This window comes from Vipera ursinii (genome assembly GCF_947247035.1).
Source record: "Vipera ursinii genome assembly, chromosome: 4".
Lineage (NCBI taxonomy): Eukaryota > Metazoa > Chordata > Lepidosauria > Squamata > Viperidae > Vipera > Vipera ursinii.
The window spans coordinates 66,426,752-66,444,117 of NC_139514.1; the positions used below are offsets into that span (position 1 = coordinate 66,426,752).

A 17,366-nucleotide genomic window follows, 5' to 3' on the forward strand; every position below is an offset into this window, starting at 1 on the left:
AAAGCTCTGAGACGTCATGCAACATCACGTGATGTTGCGAGTTTGACATGTCTGGCCTATATACTGTACTCAGACATTACCTCAGCAGCTCTTAGGTCCTTGGTTAGGACTTGAACTGTTAAGTTTTTACCAGTACCAGAGTGTGAATCGAATTGAAAATTAAATCTTTAATAACAACAACTTGTTGGCTTATATTTAATTAGAAAGAAGCAGCAGAAGCTAAAGCACGAGAGGCAGCTGAACATTTACGTTTAGAAAAGGAACAAATTATGCAGCAGATAGAGCAAGAAAGACAAGAACGAAAGAAGGTAACAATTTTGTTCAAATCAAATCTTGTTGCATTGTTATTTTACATTGTTCCATGACTATGTGAAGGCTGCTGTAAGAAGGGAGCTGTCAACTACAAAAAATACATACGATTTAATTACATTCTCAGTATGAAATGCAATAACTAAATTACAAGCTCTGTTCAGGATTAATTTTTTCAAGTTTACTAGAACTATTAACAATTGTTTTATTTTCTGCATCTTACAAAAAATGCAAAGCTGGAAAAAATTATGCATGTGGTAATTATAATTGTAATTAATTTGGTAATAGAAGGGTGTTGGGATTTACTGATTGACCATTTTATTATTGTTATATACTGTAGATAATCCCTATGTTGCCTGGGGAGAGGTGGAAATTTTAAAGTAACATTTACAAATCATTACAGTACTTCCACCAGATTAGAACTAAAAGAAGGCATGCTAGAGATGCCAATAACAATCAGGGCTTTTTGGAAGAGGTGCCAAGAATATAAATAACAAATAGTGATGGCTTTATGATCTGATTACATGTTTGTAGAATCCTGTACATTAATTCAAAACTGTCTGGAAAATGACATTTTTCCCCACATCATATACTTCTTTAATCTAGTTAAATGAGGAAAGCAAACTTTTTTTCTCTCATTTCAGCGAATAGATGAAATAATGAAAAGGACAAGAAAAAATGAAATAGCAGAAATCAAGGTATTAGAAAAAAAAATATTTTAATAGAAAATGCAGAATGTTGTAATCTGATTCATCCAGAAATCCTCCTATTATTCCCCAACTTTAATATAACAGAATGACTAGGTAACTTCTTTCTTGTCTCTGTTGTATGTATTCACTGTAAAGGGAAGAGTTAAACTGTCTTAGGGCTATAATGTTTAATATATGGAGTAACTTTCTTCCTTATAAGTGGGAAAATAAACTGTGAAGAATTGTTTTAAGATGACAGATGATAATGGGAGGAAAAGCAAAATTCTTCCCTTGCTGTTTTACCCTTCTAAATCAGTCAGATTGTGTATGGGGAGGAGTTGTGGCTAATTCTTACTTGTCCAAGGTGTGCTACTTTCCTTCAATACAACTGATTTAATTTGAAGATCTTTTCAGTGTTATGTAGTCAATGCATAATAATAAAATTGAAAGCTATTGGCTAAAAAACCTGAATATATACTTCTTTGTTGATTGTGTTAGAATTTTTTAAAGAGAACTGATGAGTTGAGATACAGTGCTGGATTCTTTGGTTACATATGTAGTACATATATTGTATCTATATATAGATGCACAAAGGACTTCTGAACTAAAAGACAAGAGCTCTGTTATTCCTGCTCCTCATATCACTCCTTATTAATCTTAGCTTTAAATTTATAATAGTGGTAAAACAACCTGTCTTTAATTCCAGCCAACATTGTCAGCCTTTGTATGTAGAATTATAGTCTTAAAAATTTAAAGTTATCAGATTGAAGCACAATTTTATCTAGCCCCTACTCCAGTTCTACCTTTCTCTCATGCCTCCTAGTGGCTAGGAGAAAAAATGTAGGACGATTAAAGAGTGTCCCTAATGCAACCCTATTTTTGTGGACCACTTCAGGATTTATTTCTGCAAAGAAATTGAAGACTTGGTAGCTTACTTTAGTTCCAGAAAACACACTGGCTGTTTCGGATTAAAATTACTTCCCTCTAAACCTGGTGATAATCAATAGCAGAATATGCTACTCTGTCCATGGTACATTTAAGTGAGCTAGGTGACTAATGACAGATAATGTATTGGTATTGTTTGTTAAAGATACTATTAGTTCATCTTTTACTGGCATTATTATGTCTATGTTCCCTTTAAAATCATATTATGATTCATCACACATTCAGCCAGATTTGATTTGGCATTTTTAATCCACCTATCAAATCCTTTCAAAAGATGTGGAATAATAATAATTATTAAAATTTATTACAACTGCCCAACTGCAATAGACTCTGGACAGTGTACAAAATAAAAAAAATTAAAAACAGATAAAACCTAACTCGCACAGCTCAGACTAAATCTAATAATCTAAATCTAATTTAAATGGTTAAATATGACACAAATCAGAACAAAACAGCCGCCGCCCCCCCGCCCCCAAAATAACAGCACAAAATTAGCCTGGAACCAAACCATGTTGTATGAGTTTTCTAGAAGCCTGGAACGGAGTGAGATAATTTTTTAAAGACATTTATTACAATAGCAGATAACATTTAAACCCTGTTGAACTCTGCCACATATTTAATTTGAAAAGGATTTATATCTAATGCATCTATGCAATGTAATTGTATGTCCTGTGTTTGATGATAACAGAAAGAAGATACAAAATCAGATGAGCCAAGAATCTTGAATGTGGATCAGTATCCCAACTCACTTGCCCTTAGTCAAGCAGGTAAAATGTGTAATTTTGGTCACACCTGCATACTAATGATCACTCAAAATCCATACCTTCATGAAAGGTGTTGGGTTTATGCTTTCTTATCATATATTCACAAAGCTGAATTAATTTAGCTTATTTAGGATGTTATTCTAGGAACTTACTCTGTAGCTTTCCCATATATATACTTTGTTTACTGTTTGTGTTGTTTTTCATTGTTATGTCTACCTTTCTTCTTCATTTTTGAGTTTCTCTTATTGTTCGGGATTTGGTAGTGCATGATGTAATTTTAATAAGCAAACCATCAGCCTTGTTGGCTTATTTTGCAATACCAGAGAGAACTGTTACTCCTCTCATTTGCTACAGTAACCAGAATTTATGCAACTCAGAGATGTTTATTTGTTCTCCTGTGTAAGGGGATGGGGGTCCTTCTCAACTCCAAGAAACAGTGTACTAGAGGAACTGTAGCATATTTTCATGTGGAAGTGTGTGTGTATATGTGTATGCACACACACACAAAAATAATAAAAATGAAGTGAAGTTATTTAGGCAGTGGGTGCTGTAGTTGCAATGTTTCCAATCTTAGCAAGAAACAGTAACCTAGCTGTATTACTGGTTAGTCCCCTGAGATATTTGGGGCATCTGGCAAGCAAAGGAGTTATGCTTTGCAAAAATTCAGAGCACAAGAAACAGTGCTTACCAACACTAATCAACTGGTTGTTTTCTACCTGCTCTGGCCAGTAATGATCTGTTTCCTAAAAGATATACCCAGAGAGTAGTCTTCTTCCTGGTTTAATTTGATTAAATCAGGAAGATATTCTAGATCAGCTCTGCTCCTCCTCATGGTGAGTTAGGACTCTGCCTGCACATTGTTATTTAAGTAATATTAGTATGCATGTATGTTACAGTGAGGGGAAAAATTATTTGATTCCTGCTGATTTTGTACATTTGCCTACTGACGAAATTATCAGTCTATATTTTTTTTTATAATATTTTATTAGTTTTCTAATTTTACAATTAAACATTTAAAAAACAATGTGGTGACTGGGTTTATCAATAATTCAATAACATACATAAATCTTTAGTACAAATCTCAAACTACATCAGATATTTCCTCTCTTTTTCCCTTAATATCTACTATCTCATATTAGGCTAGTATAATTCTTATTGTTATCAACTAAGTAAAACCATCTTTGTTACATTTATCAATAATTTTTAGCTTATACATATCTTAATTGTGTTTACATTCAATCTTTATATACAAACAATGTCCTGTTATTTTTCCCAAGCTTTAATTTCCCATCAATATTCAACCCAGATTGTTGGGGGCAATTAAGCTGACTTTGTAATAATGCCGCTTGGGGTGTGTGTGAAAGCCCTAATAAGCAGGCATATACATAGAATGAAGGCTACTGCTAAACTTGTAAGCCGCCCTGAGTCTTCGGAGAAGGGCGGGATATAAATGGAATTAAAATAAAAATAAATAAATAAACAAACTAACATTTGGTATTTATAATTTCCAAGCTTTAGGTAACCAAAGTTTTCCTTATTTCAACTTCTTCCTTTTTCCCTTTTCATAACAAAATCTAATATTTTAAATACACATCTTATCTATTTGCATATAGTCTTGTTCTGTTTTCTAAAAGTTATCTATTTTCCACCATATTAAACCAAAAGTCTATTAGTCTTATTACACATCTTACCTATTCGATTATGTTACTTTATTTCCTAAAAATTATCTATTTTCCACCATATTCAACCCTCTAATCTGTAATATGAAATCCCCTCTAATAAATCAAAACCCTAGTTTCCTTCAGCCTTACTCTGGCTTTCTTCCTTTGCCAACTGACCTTCCATGTCAGTACTTTTGTATCATCAAGCAGTTCTCCCTCTATTATTATATATATTATTTGAAATAAGAAAAACCATTCGACTACAGTTTTTTTTGGAAGAGCTAGCCCATTTGTATTCATTAGATCGTCTCCCTATTATTCCAATTTCTCACAATTGTCCCAATAGGTTTATCTTCCACTCAATCTGTTCTTCTTCCCTTTCCTCAAATTTCTTCTGATTTATGTAAAAAGTCTTTTCCATTTTCAATGTTGTCACTCCCTTTTCTAATTTTTCCATTGGCTGGTTAATTGAGTCCTCTGTCTTAGTGTTTAGTTGTTCCACTTCTCCTGTTATTTTCTGCATTGTTAGTTTTTTGGTTGTAGTCAAGGTGTGGGTTTGTATATCTAAGCTGGCATCTTGTTCCTTTATGTTGCATCTTATTTTGTCACAAGCTGAAAGAATGGTTTCATGTATTGATTTCAACACAGAAAGGATTTTTTTTCCTGATCTCCATCCATATTCTCTTAATAATGTGTTAAGTTAGAGATTTTAAAATCAAATGTTAAAAATAGTTTTTTGTTTTTTATAACTGGTCATGGGACATCTATTTCACGTGTTATAGGTAGTCTTTACAGTGGAAATTGTTTTCCAAGTAAGAATTTATAGTCCAAAGTATTCCATCATCTTGTGTAATAACAGATGCTTCTCATTTAAAGAAACAGGAAAGCAATTCCCCACATATAACTCTGAAAATCAGTAAAGATTTACATTCATAGTTCAAAGAGGCCAGATATGCTGCCCAAAAGTTACTTTTTTCAAGCTGAGTTTTTCACAGGTGGTATCTGTCAAGGTTAAAAGAGTTTTTTAGAGTCTGGACTTCATGCCAAGTCTCTTTTAGGCAATAACAAGTTGTAATACCATACTTTGCCACAAGATGTCACCGATGCCATTTAAAGCTTTTTAAATCCAAACTTTTTATGATAGTTTATTTCTTTTTTTTTAGATAAAAACAAATGTCTCCAGTAAGAATAGGAAAACTTTTAGTACCCAAGTTTCAAAAGCATATGCCTCCAGTTAGATTAGAATTGTTCTTATAGTTGCTCTGTTTCCCCTAGGTAGTTAGTCAGCGCTGTTCTTAACAGGGTGGGGTAGAAATTCCCTTCCCTCTCTCCTCACGGGGAAAAGTGCTTTGGGCAGCTTTTACAGGAAAAGATATTTAAAGAGAAGATCAGATCTCACCCAGTTCATCCGCATTGATTTAAAAGTGCTTGGTGGTAATTTTGACTTCGGCTGTCAGCAGCTTAGTGATGAGCCATATTGCCATGGCTGGTCTTTCCCCCGCTGGTTTGGAGAGCTGCGGAAGAGCTAACGCCCTCCCACGATTGAACGGGGGTCCCCTCCTTGCTTGTCACCCCTACAGAGTGACTTTTGACCCTTTCCAGGGTCCCCCAGCGGAGCGAATTCAGACATGGAAGACAGAGCTCGCCTTTCTGTGTCTGCAGGTGCGTTGATGGCAAACAGGAAGTCAATCAGTCTATAATTTTAACAGTAGGTTTATTTTAACAGTGAGAGACAGAAGAACAACAAAAAAATCCAGAAAATCACATTTCAAAAAAGTTATAAACTGAGTTGCATTTTTTTTTTTAAATTTTTTATTAAATTTATTATTTAAAAACATTGGACACAGTACCAGCGAGCTGACAAACCTTTTTGTCTACAATGTTTAAATATATATATATATACATGTATATATGTACATCAAAAATACACTTAAATACACTTAGATTACAAATCGGTGAAATACCACAATATTTAAAACAGTGAGCTAGTCTGTAAAACCTAATAGAGACCTTTCTTTTTATCCATCCAAAGATACAATTTGTTCCAAATTCTATAATAGTCTGATTGATCTTTATTCTTTAATTCCAAAGTTAATCTGTCCATTTCAGCGCAATCCCAAATTTTCCTAATAACCTCTTTTTGTCCTGGGATCTCATTCTTTTTCCATTTTTGCGCAAATGATATTCTAGCTGCTGTGATAATATGGATCGTTAAGTATAGCACATCTTTAGGATATTTCTCTTTCGTGATTCCCAACAAGAAAAGTTCTGGACTAAACTCCAGATCTTGTTTCAATATTTCTTTCAGCCAAATCCAAATCATTCTCCAAAATTTTTGTGTTTTACTGCAAGACCACCACGTGTGGAAGTATGTGCCTATCTCTTCAGAACACTTCCAACATTTGGGAGATACTGTTGTGTACATTTTTGCTAAGCGGGCTGGGGGAAGATGCCATCGGTAAAACATTTTAAATAAATTTTCTTTATACGATGAGGCCAGTGTTATCCTTTTATTCCTATCCCAAATTGTTTGCCAAGTATCTAGGTCGATGTTATGTCCTAAATTGTTAGCCCAGATCAACATGGGGTCTTTCACTTGCTCTTCAAACAGCTTATATCCCAAAAGTAATTTATAAAAATTCCTTATTTGTTTAGAGTCCGGTCCCAATAATATTTTGTCCAATGCTGTTTCAGAGGTGTATATCCCCCATTCATTTTTATCCTTCCTAAATCTCGATTGGATTTGTAAGTAGGCCCACCAATCGAGTTTTATACCTTGTAATTCTAGTTCATTCCTAAGTTTCAATTCCCCCTCCTCATTCAGAATATCCTTGTATGAGATTATGTTACCCAAATCAAACAGATTTGGGTAAACTATCGCTTCAAGGGTGGATAGCCAGACCGGTATTTGCATTTTCAATGAATGAAATAAGTATTTGACCCCTTCGCAAACATGACTTGGTATTTGATGGCAAAACCCTTGTTGGCAATCACAGAGATCAGATGTTTCTTGTAGTTGGCCACCAAGTTTGCACACATCTCAGGAGGGATTTTGTCCCACTCCTTTTTGCAGATTCTCTCCAAGTCATTTAAGGTTTCGAGGCTGAAATTTGGCACTCGAACCTTCAGCTTCCTCCACAGATTTTCTATGGGATTAAGGTCTGGATACTGGCTAGGCCACTCCAGGACCTTAATGTGCTTCTTCTTGAGCCACTCCTTTGTTGCCTTGGCCGTGTTTTGGGCCATTGCCATGCTGTAATACCTATCCATGACTCATTTTCAATGTCCTGGATGAGGGAAGGAAGTTCTCACCCAAGATTTTATGGTACACGGCCCTGTTCATCATCACTTTGATGCAGTGAAGTTGTCCTGTCCCCTTATCAGAAAAACACCCCCAAAGCACAATGTTTCCACCTCTATGTTTGATGGTGGGAATGGTGTTCTTGAGGTCATAGGTACCATTCCTCCTCCTTCAAACATGGTGAGCGGAAGTGATGCCAAAGAGCTCGATTTTGGTCTCATCTGACAACAACACTTTCACCCAGTTCTCCTCTGAATCATTCAGATGTTCGTTGGCAAACTTCAGACAGGCCTATACATGTGCTTTCTTGAGTAGGGGGAACTTGCGAGTGCTGCAGGATTTCAGTCCTTCACAGTATAGTGTGTTACCAATTGTTTTCTTGGTGACTATGGTCCTAGCTGCCTTGAGATCATTAACAAAATCCTCTTGTGAAGTTCTGGGCTGATTCCTCACTGTTCTCATGATCATTGAAACTCCACGAGATGAGATCTTGCATGGAGCTCCAGATTGAGGGAGATTGATAGTTATTTTGTGTTTCTTCCATTTGCGAATAATCGCACCAACTGTTGTCACCTTCTCACCAAGCTGCTTGGCAATAGTCTTTTAACCCATTCCAGCCTTGTGTAGGTCTAGAATCCTTGGGCAGCTCTTTGGTCTTGGCCATGATGGAGAGTTTGGAATCTGATTGATTGATTGCTTCTGTGGACAGATGTCTTTTATACAGGTTACAAGGTGAGATTAGGAGCACTCCCTTTAAGAGAATGCTTCTAATTTCAGCTCGTTACCTGTATAAAAGACACCTGCGAGCCAGAAATCTTGCTGATTGATATGGGATCAAATACTTATTTCACTTATTAAAATGCAAATCAATTTATAACTTTTTTGAAATGCATTTCTTTTTTTACTGGAGAAGAGACTCCTATGTTCAAGAACTAATTAGAGACAAAGGAAATCTGACCTGTGGCGACTCCATTTTGGGGTATCCTTATGGATTACTAACCCTATATTCAGAACCTTGTAGATTACAAATTTGGACAGAGTAAAAACTTTGAACCTTTGGACAATCTTTTGAAACCGGGACTGAAAGATAGAAGCGGACTAGAAGGTTTTCCTTCTTCCGGCTTCCCCCTTTATGGGGAAGTCCATTGGATTATAAGAGACTACTGACAAAGAATATAAGACTTATTGCAGGCGAACTTAAAGGACACAGGAATATTGGTTGTAAGATTGGAGCGTTTATATAAAATTGGTAATAGGGGTATATACTAGAATAGAGAAAGCTTGTGAGGGTGGGAATAAAAAATGTGTGTCTCAAATTTAGCTAAAGTGAGCAAAAAAATATCCTCAGCTCCATCTTCCACTACCCCAGTCCTGTCTATGAGAGATCAATTGACGTAATGCTACAGCAAGAAAAAAACACTACCTTTCAGAAGGATATGCCAACCACTTTACAATGCATCCAGGAGGCAATTATATCACTTAATGAAGATATAAAGAGAAACCATGAGGAAACAAAAGATAACTTTGACAACATGAAGAAATGCACGACTTGAAATCCCAAATGGAAAACTTCCAACAGAAGATCGCAAAGAATGAGCAAAGGATCCAGACAACTGAAGACAAATCAGCAGAAACCAATCAAAAGATGGAAGAAATAAAAGATGAAAATCAAAGATGCAGACAAATAGAGAACTAGAGGATTCAGTAACAATTCTAGAAATTGAAAAGGCATTCTGTTTCTTAAGATTCCAGAATATAATGGAAGACAAGGAGGAGGACCTTGCTGACCTGATGATAGAACTGCTGGCTGGTGCGCTGGAAGAGGGGAAGCAGGAAATGGAAAGAGAAATAGATCAAATATTAGAGTTAATTCAAGCTGTGCAAGAAGAAATAAAGTCCCCAGAGAGATCCATGTCAGCTTTGTTAAAAGAACAATAAGAGATGAAATATTGAGAAGAGTGAGAGATGATCCATTGCAATATAAGGGAAAAGAAATTGTGGTGCTGAAGCAGATAGCCAGAAGGATAAGGGATTCACAAAGAGAATATAAATTTTTGACTAAAAAACTAATTTAGAAAGGAGTGACCTTTAGATGGCTGATGCCGGAAGGGATACTAAACAACTGGGATTTAAAAAGATATAGATTGGATTCTATTTTCAAAGCAAGGGAATTTTATGACAGATACAGAGCTTATCTAGAAGAAGGAAACTCAGAACTTCAACCAGAAGGGGAATTTAGAAAACAGGAAGAGACAGCATTAGAAGGAGCGGCCAAAGAAAGAGAAATGGAAGGAACAGAAACCATAAACCAAGAAGAAGGGGCTAAAGGGAAAGAACAGAGACAAACTAGAACAGGGGTGTCAAACTCAATTTCATTGAGGGCCGCATCAGCACTGTGGTTGCCCTCGGGGCCAGGTGGGTATGGCCATGGTGGGCGTGGCCTACTGGGTGGGCGTGGCTAGAGTGCATATGGCCTACTGGGTGGGCGTGGCCAGCTCTACATCGTTCGCATCAAGGGTGCCTATGAGGGCCTGGGCAGGACTGGGACAGATCTGAGGGTCTGTGGCAGGAGGAGGGTCTCTGGGCCAGAGCCGAGGCAGTGTGGGCCGTTCCCTCACTGTTTCCAGGATGGCTTCGCGGGCCGCATGAAACCACTTCGCGGGCCGGATCCGGCCCCCGGGTCTTGTGTTTGACATGTCTGAACTAGAACAACTAAATCCTAAATATAATTGAAGAAGATAGAAAAGGACAATGGGATACTCTCAATAAATATAAATGAATTAAATTCCCCCGTAAAGAGGAAAAAACTCTTTACACGGTTACAAAAATTAAAAATGGATATAGTTTGCCAAAAAAAACACATATTAAAAGACAATATTATAAATCTCTGGAGTGCCCAAAAACTGGGAAATTTTATTTCTCATTAGCACAACAAAAGAAAAGAAGAGTAGCTTTATATATCAAAGAAACAATGAATCCTAAACAAATCTACTTGAAGAAAAATACTAATAGTAGAAATAACGATAAATCAAAAACAGACATTGATGGTAGCAATTTACGCACTGAATAACAAACAAGAATGCTACCAAAGATTACACAAGAAAATACTGGAAATGGAGTACCAAAATACTTGTTTAGTAGGAGATTTTAACACAATTGTAGATGGAAAGTTAGGCTATAGGAGTATATCTCGTATATATTTTATACGAGATTATATAGTATATCTCAATATACAAAAAATCAAGATAGAAACTAATGTATGGGCAGACCATAATCCAATAAAGATGACCAGGAGAGGAACAAAGAAAAAAGCAAGATGGACATGGCATTTAGCTATCATGGTGGCTACACGTGGAAATGCAAATGAGATATGAGAAAGATGCAAAAAAATATGCTTTTTACAAAGACCAGACATTAGACCAGATACTATTGTCATCAGATGACAAATTGATTAAGAAACTGTACAGCTTTCTGTTAAATTTAAAGTTGGAAATGCAGACAAAATCCAGGCACATATTATCATCTTTGGTGGACATGCCCTAAAGCAAAGAACTATTGGTCAAAAATACATAGGTGGCTAGAAAAGATGATAGGAGCACATGTAGACTATAAACTGGAATTATTTCTTTTAAGCATAATTTCAACAAATTATGATAAGAAACGTGTATACTTAATATTACATATATTAACATCAGCAATAATTATATTTGCTCAATACTGGAAAAACGAAGAAATACCATCTTAAGAAGACATAATTAAGAACATTTTGGACTGTGCAGAAATGGATAGGCTCACATTGAAAATGAAGGGGAAGCAAGATTCAGAATACTTTCAAACATGGGAAAATTTGTATAAATGGTTAGAAAAACGGAATAAAGGGTAGGTATGGAAATTGTACTACTATTAATGTCAAACACATAAACCCAAACATGTTGCTTATTAAATACTAAAGACTGTTACTGTAAAAAATTAATAAAATATACATTAAAAATACTTACTTCACTCATCAAAATGTAAATCAATTTATAACTTTTTTGAAATGCATTTTTCTGGATTTTTTTGTTATTCTGTCTCTCACTGTTAAAATAAACCTACCATTAAAATTATAGACTGATCATTTCTTTGTCAGTGGGCAAACGTACAAAATCAACAGGAAATCATTTTCCCCCCTCACTGTATATGGAATGATAACACAGTGACCTCTCTGTATTTAATTAATTTGTTTATTGACTTTGAGTGTCCCTATCTACCTCATTTAAGGGACGCGGTGGCTCAGTGGGTTAGGACGCTGAGCTTGTCGATCAGAAGATCGGCAGTTTGGCGGGTCGAATCCCGAGTGCCGCGTAGCAGAGTGAGCGCCTGTTACTCGTCCCAGCTTCTGCCAACCTAGCAGTTCGAAAGCACGTAAAAAATGCAAGTAGAAAAATAGGGACCACTACGGTGGGAAGGTAACAGCGTTCCGTGCGCCTTTGGCATCTAGTCATGCTGGCCACATGACCACGGAGACGTCCTCGGACAAACGCTGGCTCTTCGGCTTTGAAACGGAGATGAGCACCAGCCCTTAGAGTCAGAAATGACTAGCATGCATGTGCGGGGGAACCTTTACCTTTACCTTTATCTACCTCATGCAGGAATAAAAGATTATAGAAGCTGTGTCAGTGATGGAAATTATAGAGAAGCACTAGTTTTCTTACTAGATATGCTAGGTAAGTACCAGGAGTAGCTAGACCTAGGGCTAAATTTTACACAGAGAGGAAAAAAAGAAAGAAAGAAAGGCCTTTCCCTTTTTTGCAAAATCAGATCCAACAAGAGAAGACAATGTTTTTATCATATCTGCAATCTGGCTTGTCATGCAGTATTATCATAAAAGCCAAGAGTAAGATTGGTCCAATTTATTCTGCTTGACCTACTTGAAAGAGTTAACTTTTCTGTTCCTCCCACAGGACTAGAGCTGGGAATGCTTTACAGTGAGGAATCCAAGTCTTTTTTATTTTGCAGAGACTATTAAGACTCATTGCCCCTGGCCCCATTTGTCTGGCAATTTTCTATTCTGTCCTAGACAAGACTTTCCTTGCCTCCTGTCGTGTAACACCATCAAAACAATTTATTCTGTTGAGAGAGCTGCCTCATTCTCCCAAACTGTGAGAGGCCTAAAACAGACCTCAGAGGTCAGTAAGAGAAAATATTGTTAGCAAGTGTTTATAAATAAATCTTACATAGTGGCTTTATGAGGAGTTCAAGGACTTGCCTGGTGGCTAGATTAATTTTATAGCCTTTGGGTTCTAACGACATTGCTAAAACTCAGCTTAGCTATTAAATATTATTGTTTAAGACTGTCCAGGGCTTCCGATTTGAGGGGAAAGTCTTATTTTCTCAACAACTGAAAGAAACAGTGCCTTCTTCAGAATTGTGTGACTGTTCTTTGCAACTGCATCTGATCCAAATAAAAGGTGTTCTTTGTTTAAGGAACTGTTGACAGGTGCTATGTGCATACCTATGCACTCTCTAAAGAACCTTTTTTCCCTTTGAATCCAAAATGTTGCACAGCCTAGTAAAGCAGTGTTTACTTTTTGCTGGAGTTACAAACTTTCTTCATTTAAGGAACCCCTGGAATGCCAGGAAGATCTAGTTCTCTATAATTTAGAAATATTTATGTAACACTTCTCTGATGACAGATACTCTTGTAGTAGCAGATACCAAATTAAATTTTCAATTTGCCCTCTAGGCATATAGCAGTCTACCTAGCTTCAGTTACAGGTAATCCCCAAGTTACGAGCATTGACTTAATGCTCATTCAAAGTTACATCATGAGTGCCCCCTAGTGCTTACGAGCAAGTTCCAAAGTTATGAATATTGCAGCACCATGGTAGTCGTTCGCGCTTATGAGCGACTGCCGTGGCTCTGCAACATTCAATCTGGTTATTCCCTCCCTCCCCACCACCGCCCTGGGTCTCCCTAGGCACTAGGCCTTCAATACTCAACCTACAAAGATTGATATCCTTCGCTTTCTTGGGTGCTCCAGCCTTTGGTGTGTTTGCAGAGAATGGAGACCTAAAGTAACTCAAGATCATGTGAGATCAGAGGGGCGATATCTCACGCTACTGATCTCACGTGATCTCATGGTATTTTAGGCCTCTGTTCTCTGCAACAGAGAACGGAACCGAAGCTGGGAGACGCTTCCACATGCCTGTGAAGGCTGGACTGGGCTTCGGAGGCCTTTTCCAGGCCATTGCCACCCAGATCTGAGGCCAGGGAATGCTTCTGTGCCCCCCTGTGGCCCGATCCGGGCTCTGGAGGCCTTTTCCAGGCCACTGCCGCCCAGATCTGAGGCCGGGAAACGCTTCCGCATCCCCCGTGGCCCAATTTAGCTCCGAAGGCATTTTACAGGCTGGATCAGGCGGGGGGACTGTGGAAGTGTTCACCGGCCTTAGATCTGGGTGGCAGCGGCCTGGAAAAGGCCTTCGAAGCCCAGATCAGGTGGCAGGAAGAACTGTAGCAGAGAGGAGATGAATCTTTTCCAGGTGATACCGGCGTGGCAGGAAGGGAGGGGGAAGTATGCGGTATCTTAGTGGGTCAGGGAGGCCTTTGGGGCCTGTTTCATCACTAGGCCCTCTGTAGCCTTCCCCACCCTGAGATACCTCATTTGCTTAACGAGCCACGTACGTTTTAACGAGCAAGATAGTGATCTCATTCAAGATACAAGATTCACTCTACAAGTTTTCGAGTTACGAGTGGAATGGGCAGGCTCCATTACACTCATAACTCGAGGACTACTTGTATTCTAACATAAGGGTAGACAGAACTAAGTTACTTCCTTTGGTTAACTAATATTTGCATTCTTTTTCTTCATTCTTTTTGTTTGTTCATTTAAACTAGTCACATTGATGTCATTTACCACAGCCCCTAAAAACTGCCCCAGTTTTGCAACAGTGCTTTTCCTGAAATAGTTATAGCACTGTTTTATAGCTCTTCCCCAAAATTGAAGCAGCTGCTTCATATATTTTCAGTACCATTTATTAATAGTTTTGAAGGCATGACCATGGGAGAGACAGTATGCAACTAGACTAGTGCATTCATTTCTTGCACTGTGTCTTAAGAGGAAATTTTTCTTTATTCATTCATTTATTTTCACATTTTTAACTGCCCAGCTCCTTCAGAGCTGTATGAAGTTGTAGAAAATTTCTCATTCTTGGCTTTGCCTTTTTTCCTCAAAGCTATATTCAGAATATGAGTACCCAAACAAGCAGTCTCGTTAGGTATACTGCTTTTGAACATACTATTGGACGATGCTTTTATCCACTGTAGAAAAACAGGTGATTACCGGTATATTCTTCTACAGCAGATGGAAGATATTTACTCTGGGTGGAGATGTCTGAGTGCTGGGAATGTAGCAATTCCTGCTACTTATGGTAATTCTGCTTTTAATGAATGTAGCCTGAGTTCTAGTAGAGACTTGAGAGTTGGTTTGGAACACACTTTCTCAACCTGGCTACCCTCAAGTCATGTAAACTTTGTCTTCCAGAATTGCCCAATCAATGTTGTAATGTTGTAATTGTTGGTGATATGGGTTTTAAAGTCTACATCTCTCAAGAATCTCCAGATGTGGGAAGATTGGTTTGAAAGAATTATTGCCTGTTTGATGTAATGTTTATCTATATATTGGGTGGGGATTTCTCTTACATAAGAAAATGTATGTATGATTTGCATAAGGCCTACCAATTGAAATGTGGGAGGACCAACTCACTTTTTATTCACCTGAAAATTAAACCTGTTGCAATAAATTCAGTTTTTAAGAGAGAAATATTGAACACACACTGATAATATGGGGCTCCGATGACTTAAGATTGTTATTATGTATTAAATACATTATATGAGCACAGATTTTCATGTGAGAATGATATTTTGAGAAATTGAAAGGCTTTTAATCCAGGAGAATATATACATAACGGTTGTCTTTCTCCAACAATTTCTTTTTTCCAATCCATCTATTCTTAGTGGCTAAATTTATGCTATTAGGTTCTTCTTTTATAAGGTGAAGAAAAAGGAAGATTAACTGTAAAGAAGAGAAATGGAGGGAAAAATAAGAGAAGCTGCTGCTTTTACTTTCAAATTTCACTGGGAATATTATTAGATGTCTTGTTATAAATGTATCATGTACAGTATTCAGTTCTTCAGTGACATATATTTAATTTTCCAGACTTGCATATTTTACATTTGTGCTTTGAATTTTGTCTAGCCAACTCGGGTATACTACCATATTTCCCTGAAAATAAGCCCTACTCCAAAAATAAGCCCTAGTTTTGGGGCAAGGCACACACCTAATAATCAAGCTTGGGGGGTGGGGTGGAGCTTCCCACTCACCATTGCAGCCAGTCCTCCCATGCCCAACACCTGCCTCGCCGGCCCACTTCTTCTGTGGGTATTTGCTGCCACTCTCTCGCGCACGTGTATCACCCCCAGCCTCCATTTCACTGTTAGAGGCCATCAGGAAATGCCTGCTGCTGAGAAAAGAGCTCTGGATTGATGTGTGCAGCGTTCCCCGACCTCCATTTTACTGTCAGAGGCCTTCCAGAAAAGGCTCTGCTTATGTCAATCCAGAGCTTGGTTCTCAGCTGCAAAGGCCTTTTCAGAACGCCTCTGACAGCAAAACGGAGGCCAGGGGGCAATGCAGAAGTCAATCCAGAGCTCCATTCCAAGCTACAGAGGCATTTCCTGGAAGCCTCTGACAGCGAAATGGGGGCCCAGGGTGATGCACATGAGAGTGGCGGCAAGCGGCTGCAGAAGAAGTGGGCCAGGACAAGCGACCGCAGAAGAAGTGGGCCAGGAGGCTGTCCGTGCTGCCACTGTGAGGTGAGACTGGAAAAGACACCATCTGAAAATAAGGCCCGGTGCCTCTTTTGGAAGCAAAAAAATAAATAAGGCCGGGTCATATTTTTGGGAAAACATGGTATATAATAAAGTATTGTGTGGAATAATGTGAGTAGACCTGATGGATTTGTGAGAGTTGTAAACTTCTTACGTGAAAATTTTAAAATCACATTTTCTAATGTAATTTTTTTTGCAGAAACTACTGGAGTAACAAATTGCAAAAATACTAAAGGTATTGAATGTGCTGTGTCTGAATCTTTTCCTCGTGAAGTATTTTCTAATGGTCTTAAGCCACTTATGGGCCTTATTCAACTAGATGCAATGGATGGAAAATCTCACAGCCTGGATGAGTCAACAGATGAAGTTCAGTCTATGGATGTGAGGTACATAATACATTTTCAGAAATAGTATTAGTAATCTAAAGAAGGTAGCAATTCATTTTCTGTGCTTGAAGCTGCTTTAAAATTGTATTTTTGAATGTTACAATATGGATTGTGTTTTATCAGAGGATCTACACAGGTTCGCTTCATGACTAAAGTTACTCACTTGCAACCTCGCACTAATTCTTTTATACGTTATTGTTTTAGTGAAAAAGGTTTAGTTAATATATTCCTACCTTGACTTTTGTTCTTTTATTTCCACCAGCACCTGTAAATAAATATTTGATATTCAAAGTATCAAATGTATTTCATGTCAATAAATAATATACAAATGCTATGCATCTGAAGAAGATTCCAGTGTATCATAATGCTTAGGAACTTAGGAGTTTCTTTCAGTTCAAGGCTTAATATATACAGTACAGAATACTTAAATTCTCTTATCCTATAAT

General features: G+C 37.6%; 1 protein-coding gene across 7 annotated transcripts in view; it reads left to right on the forward strand.

Moving 5' to 3' along the window:
* The window catches only part of MAP7D2 (MAP7 domain containing 2), a 71,302-nt gene that overhangs the window by 47,696 nt on the left and 6,240 nt on the right, over positions 1-17,366 (forward strand). For all 7 annotated transcript variants that reach the window (XM_083362661.1, XM_083362659.1, XM_083362662.1 and 4 more), the window contains 4 exons: positions 204-308; positions 954-1,007; positions 2,632-2,710; positions 16,734-16,920. In XM_083362661.1, coding sequence (XP_083218787.1) covers positions 204-308; positions 954-1,007; positions 2,632-2,710; positions 16,734-16,920 — 425 coding nt within the window. The remainder of the gene's footprint in view (positions 1-203; positions 309-953; positions 1,008-2,631; positions 2,711-16,733; positions 16,921-17,366) is intronic.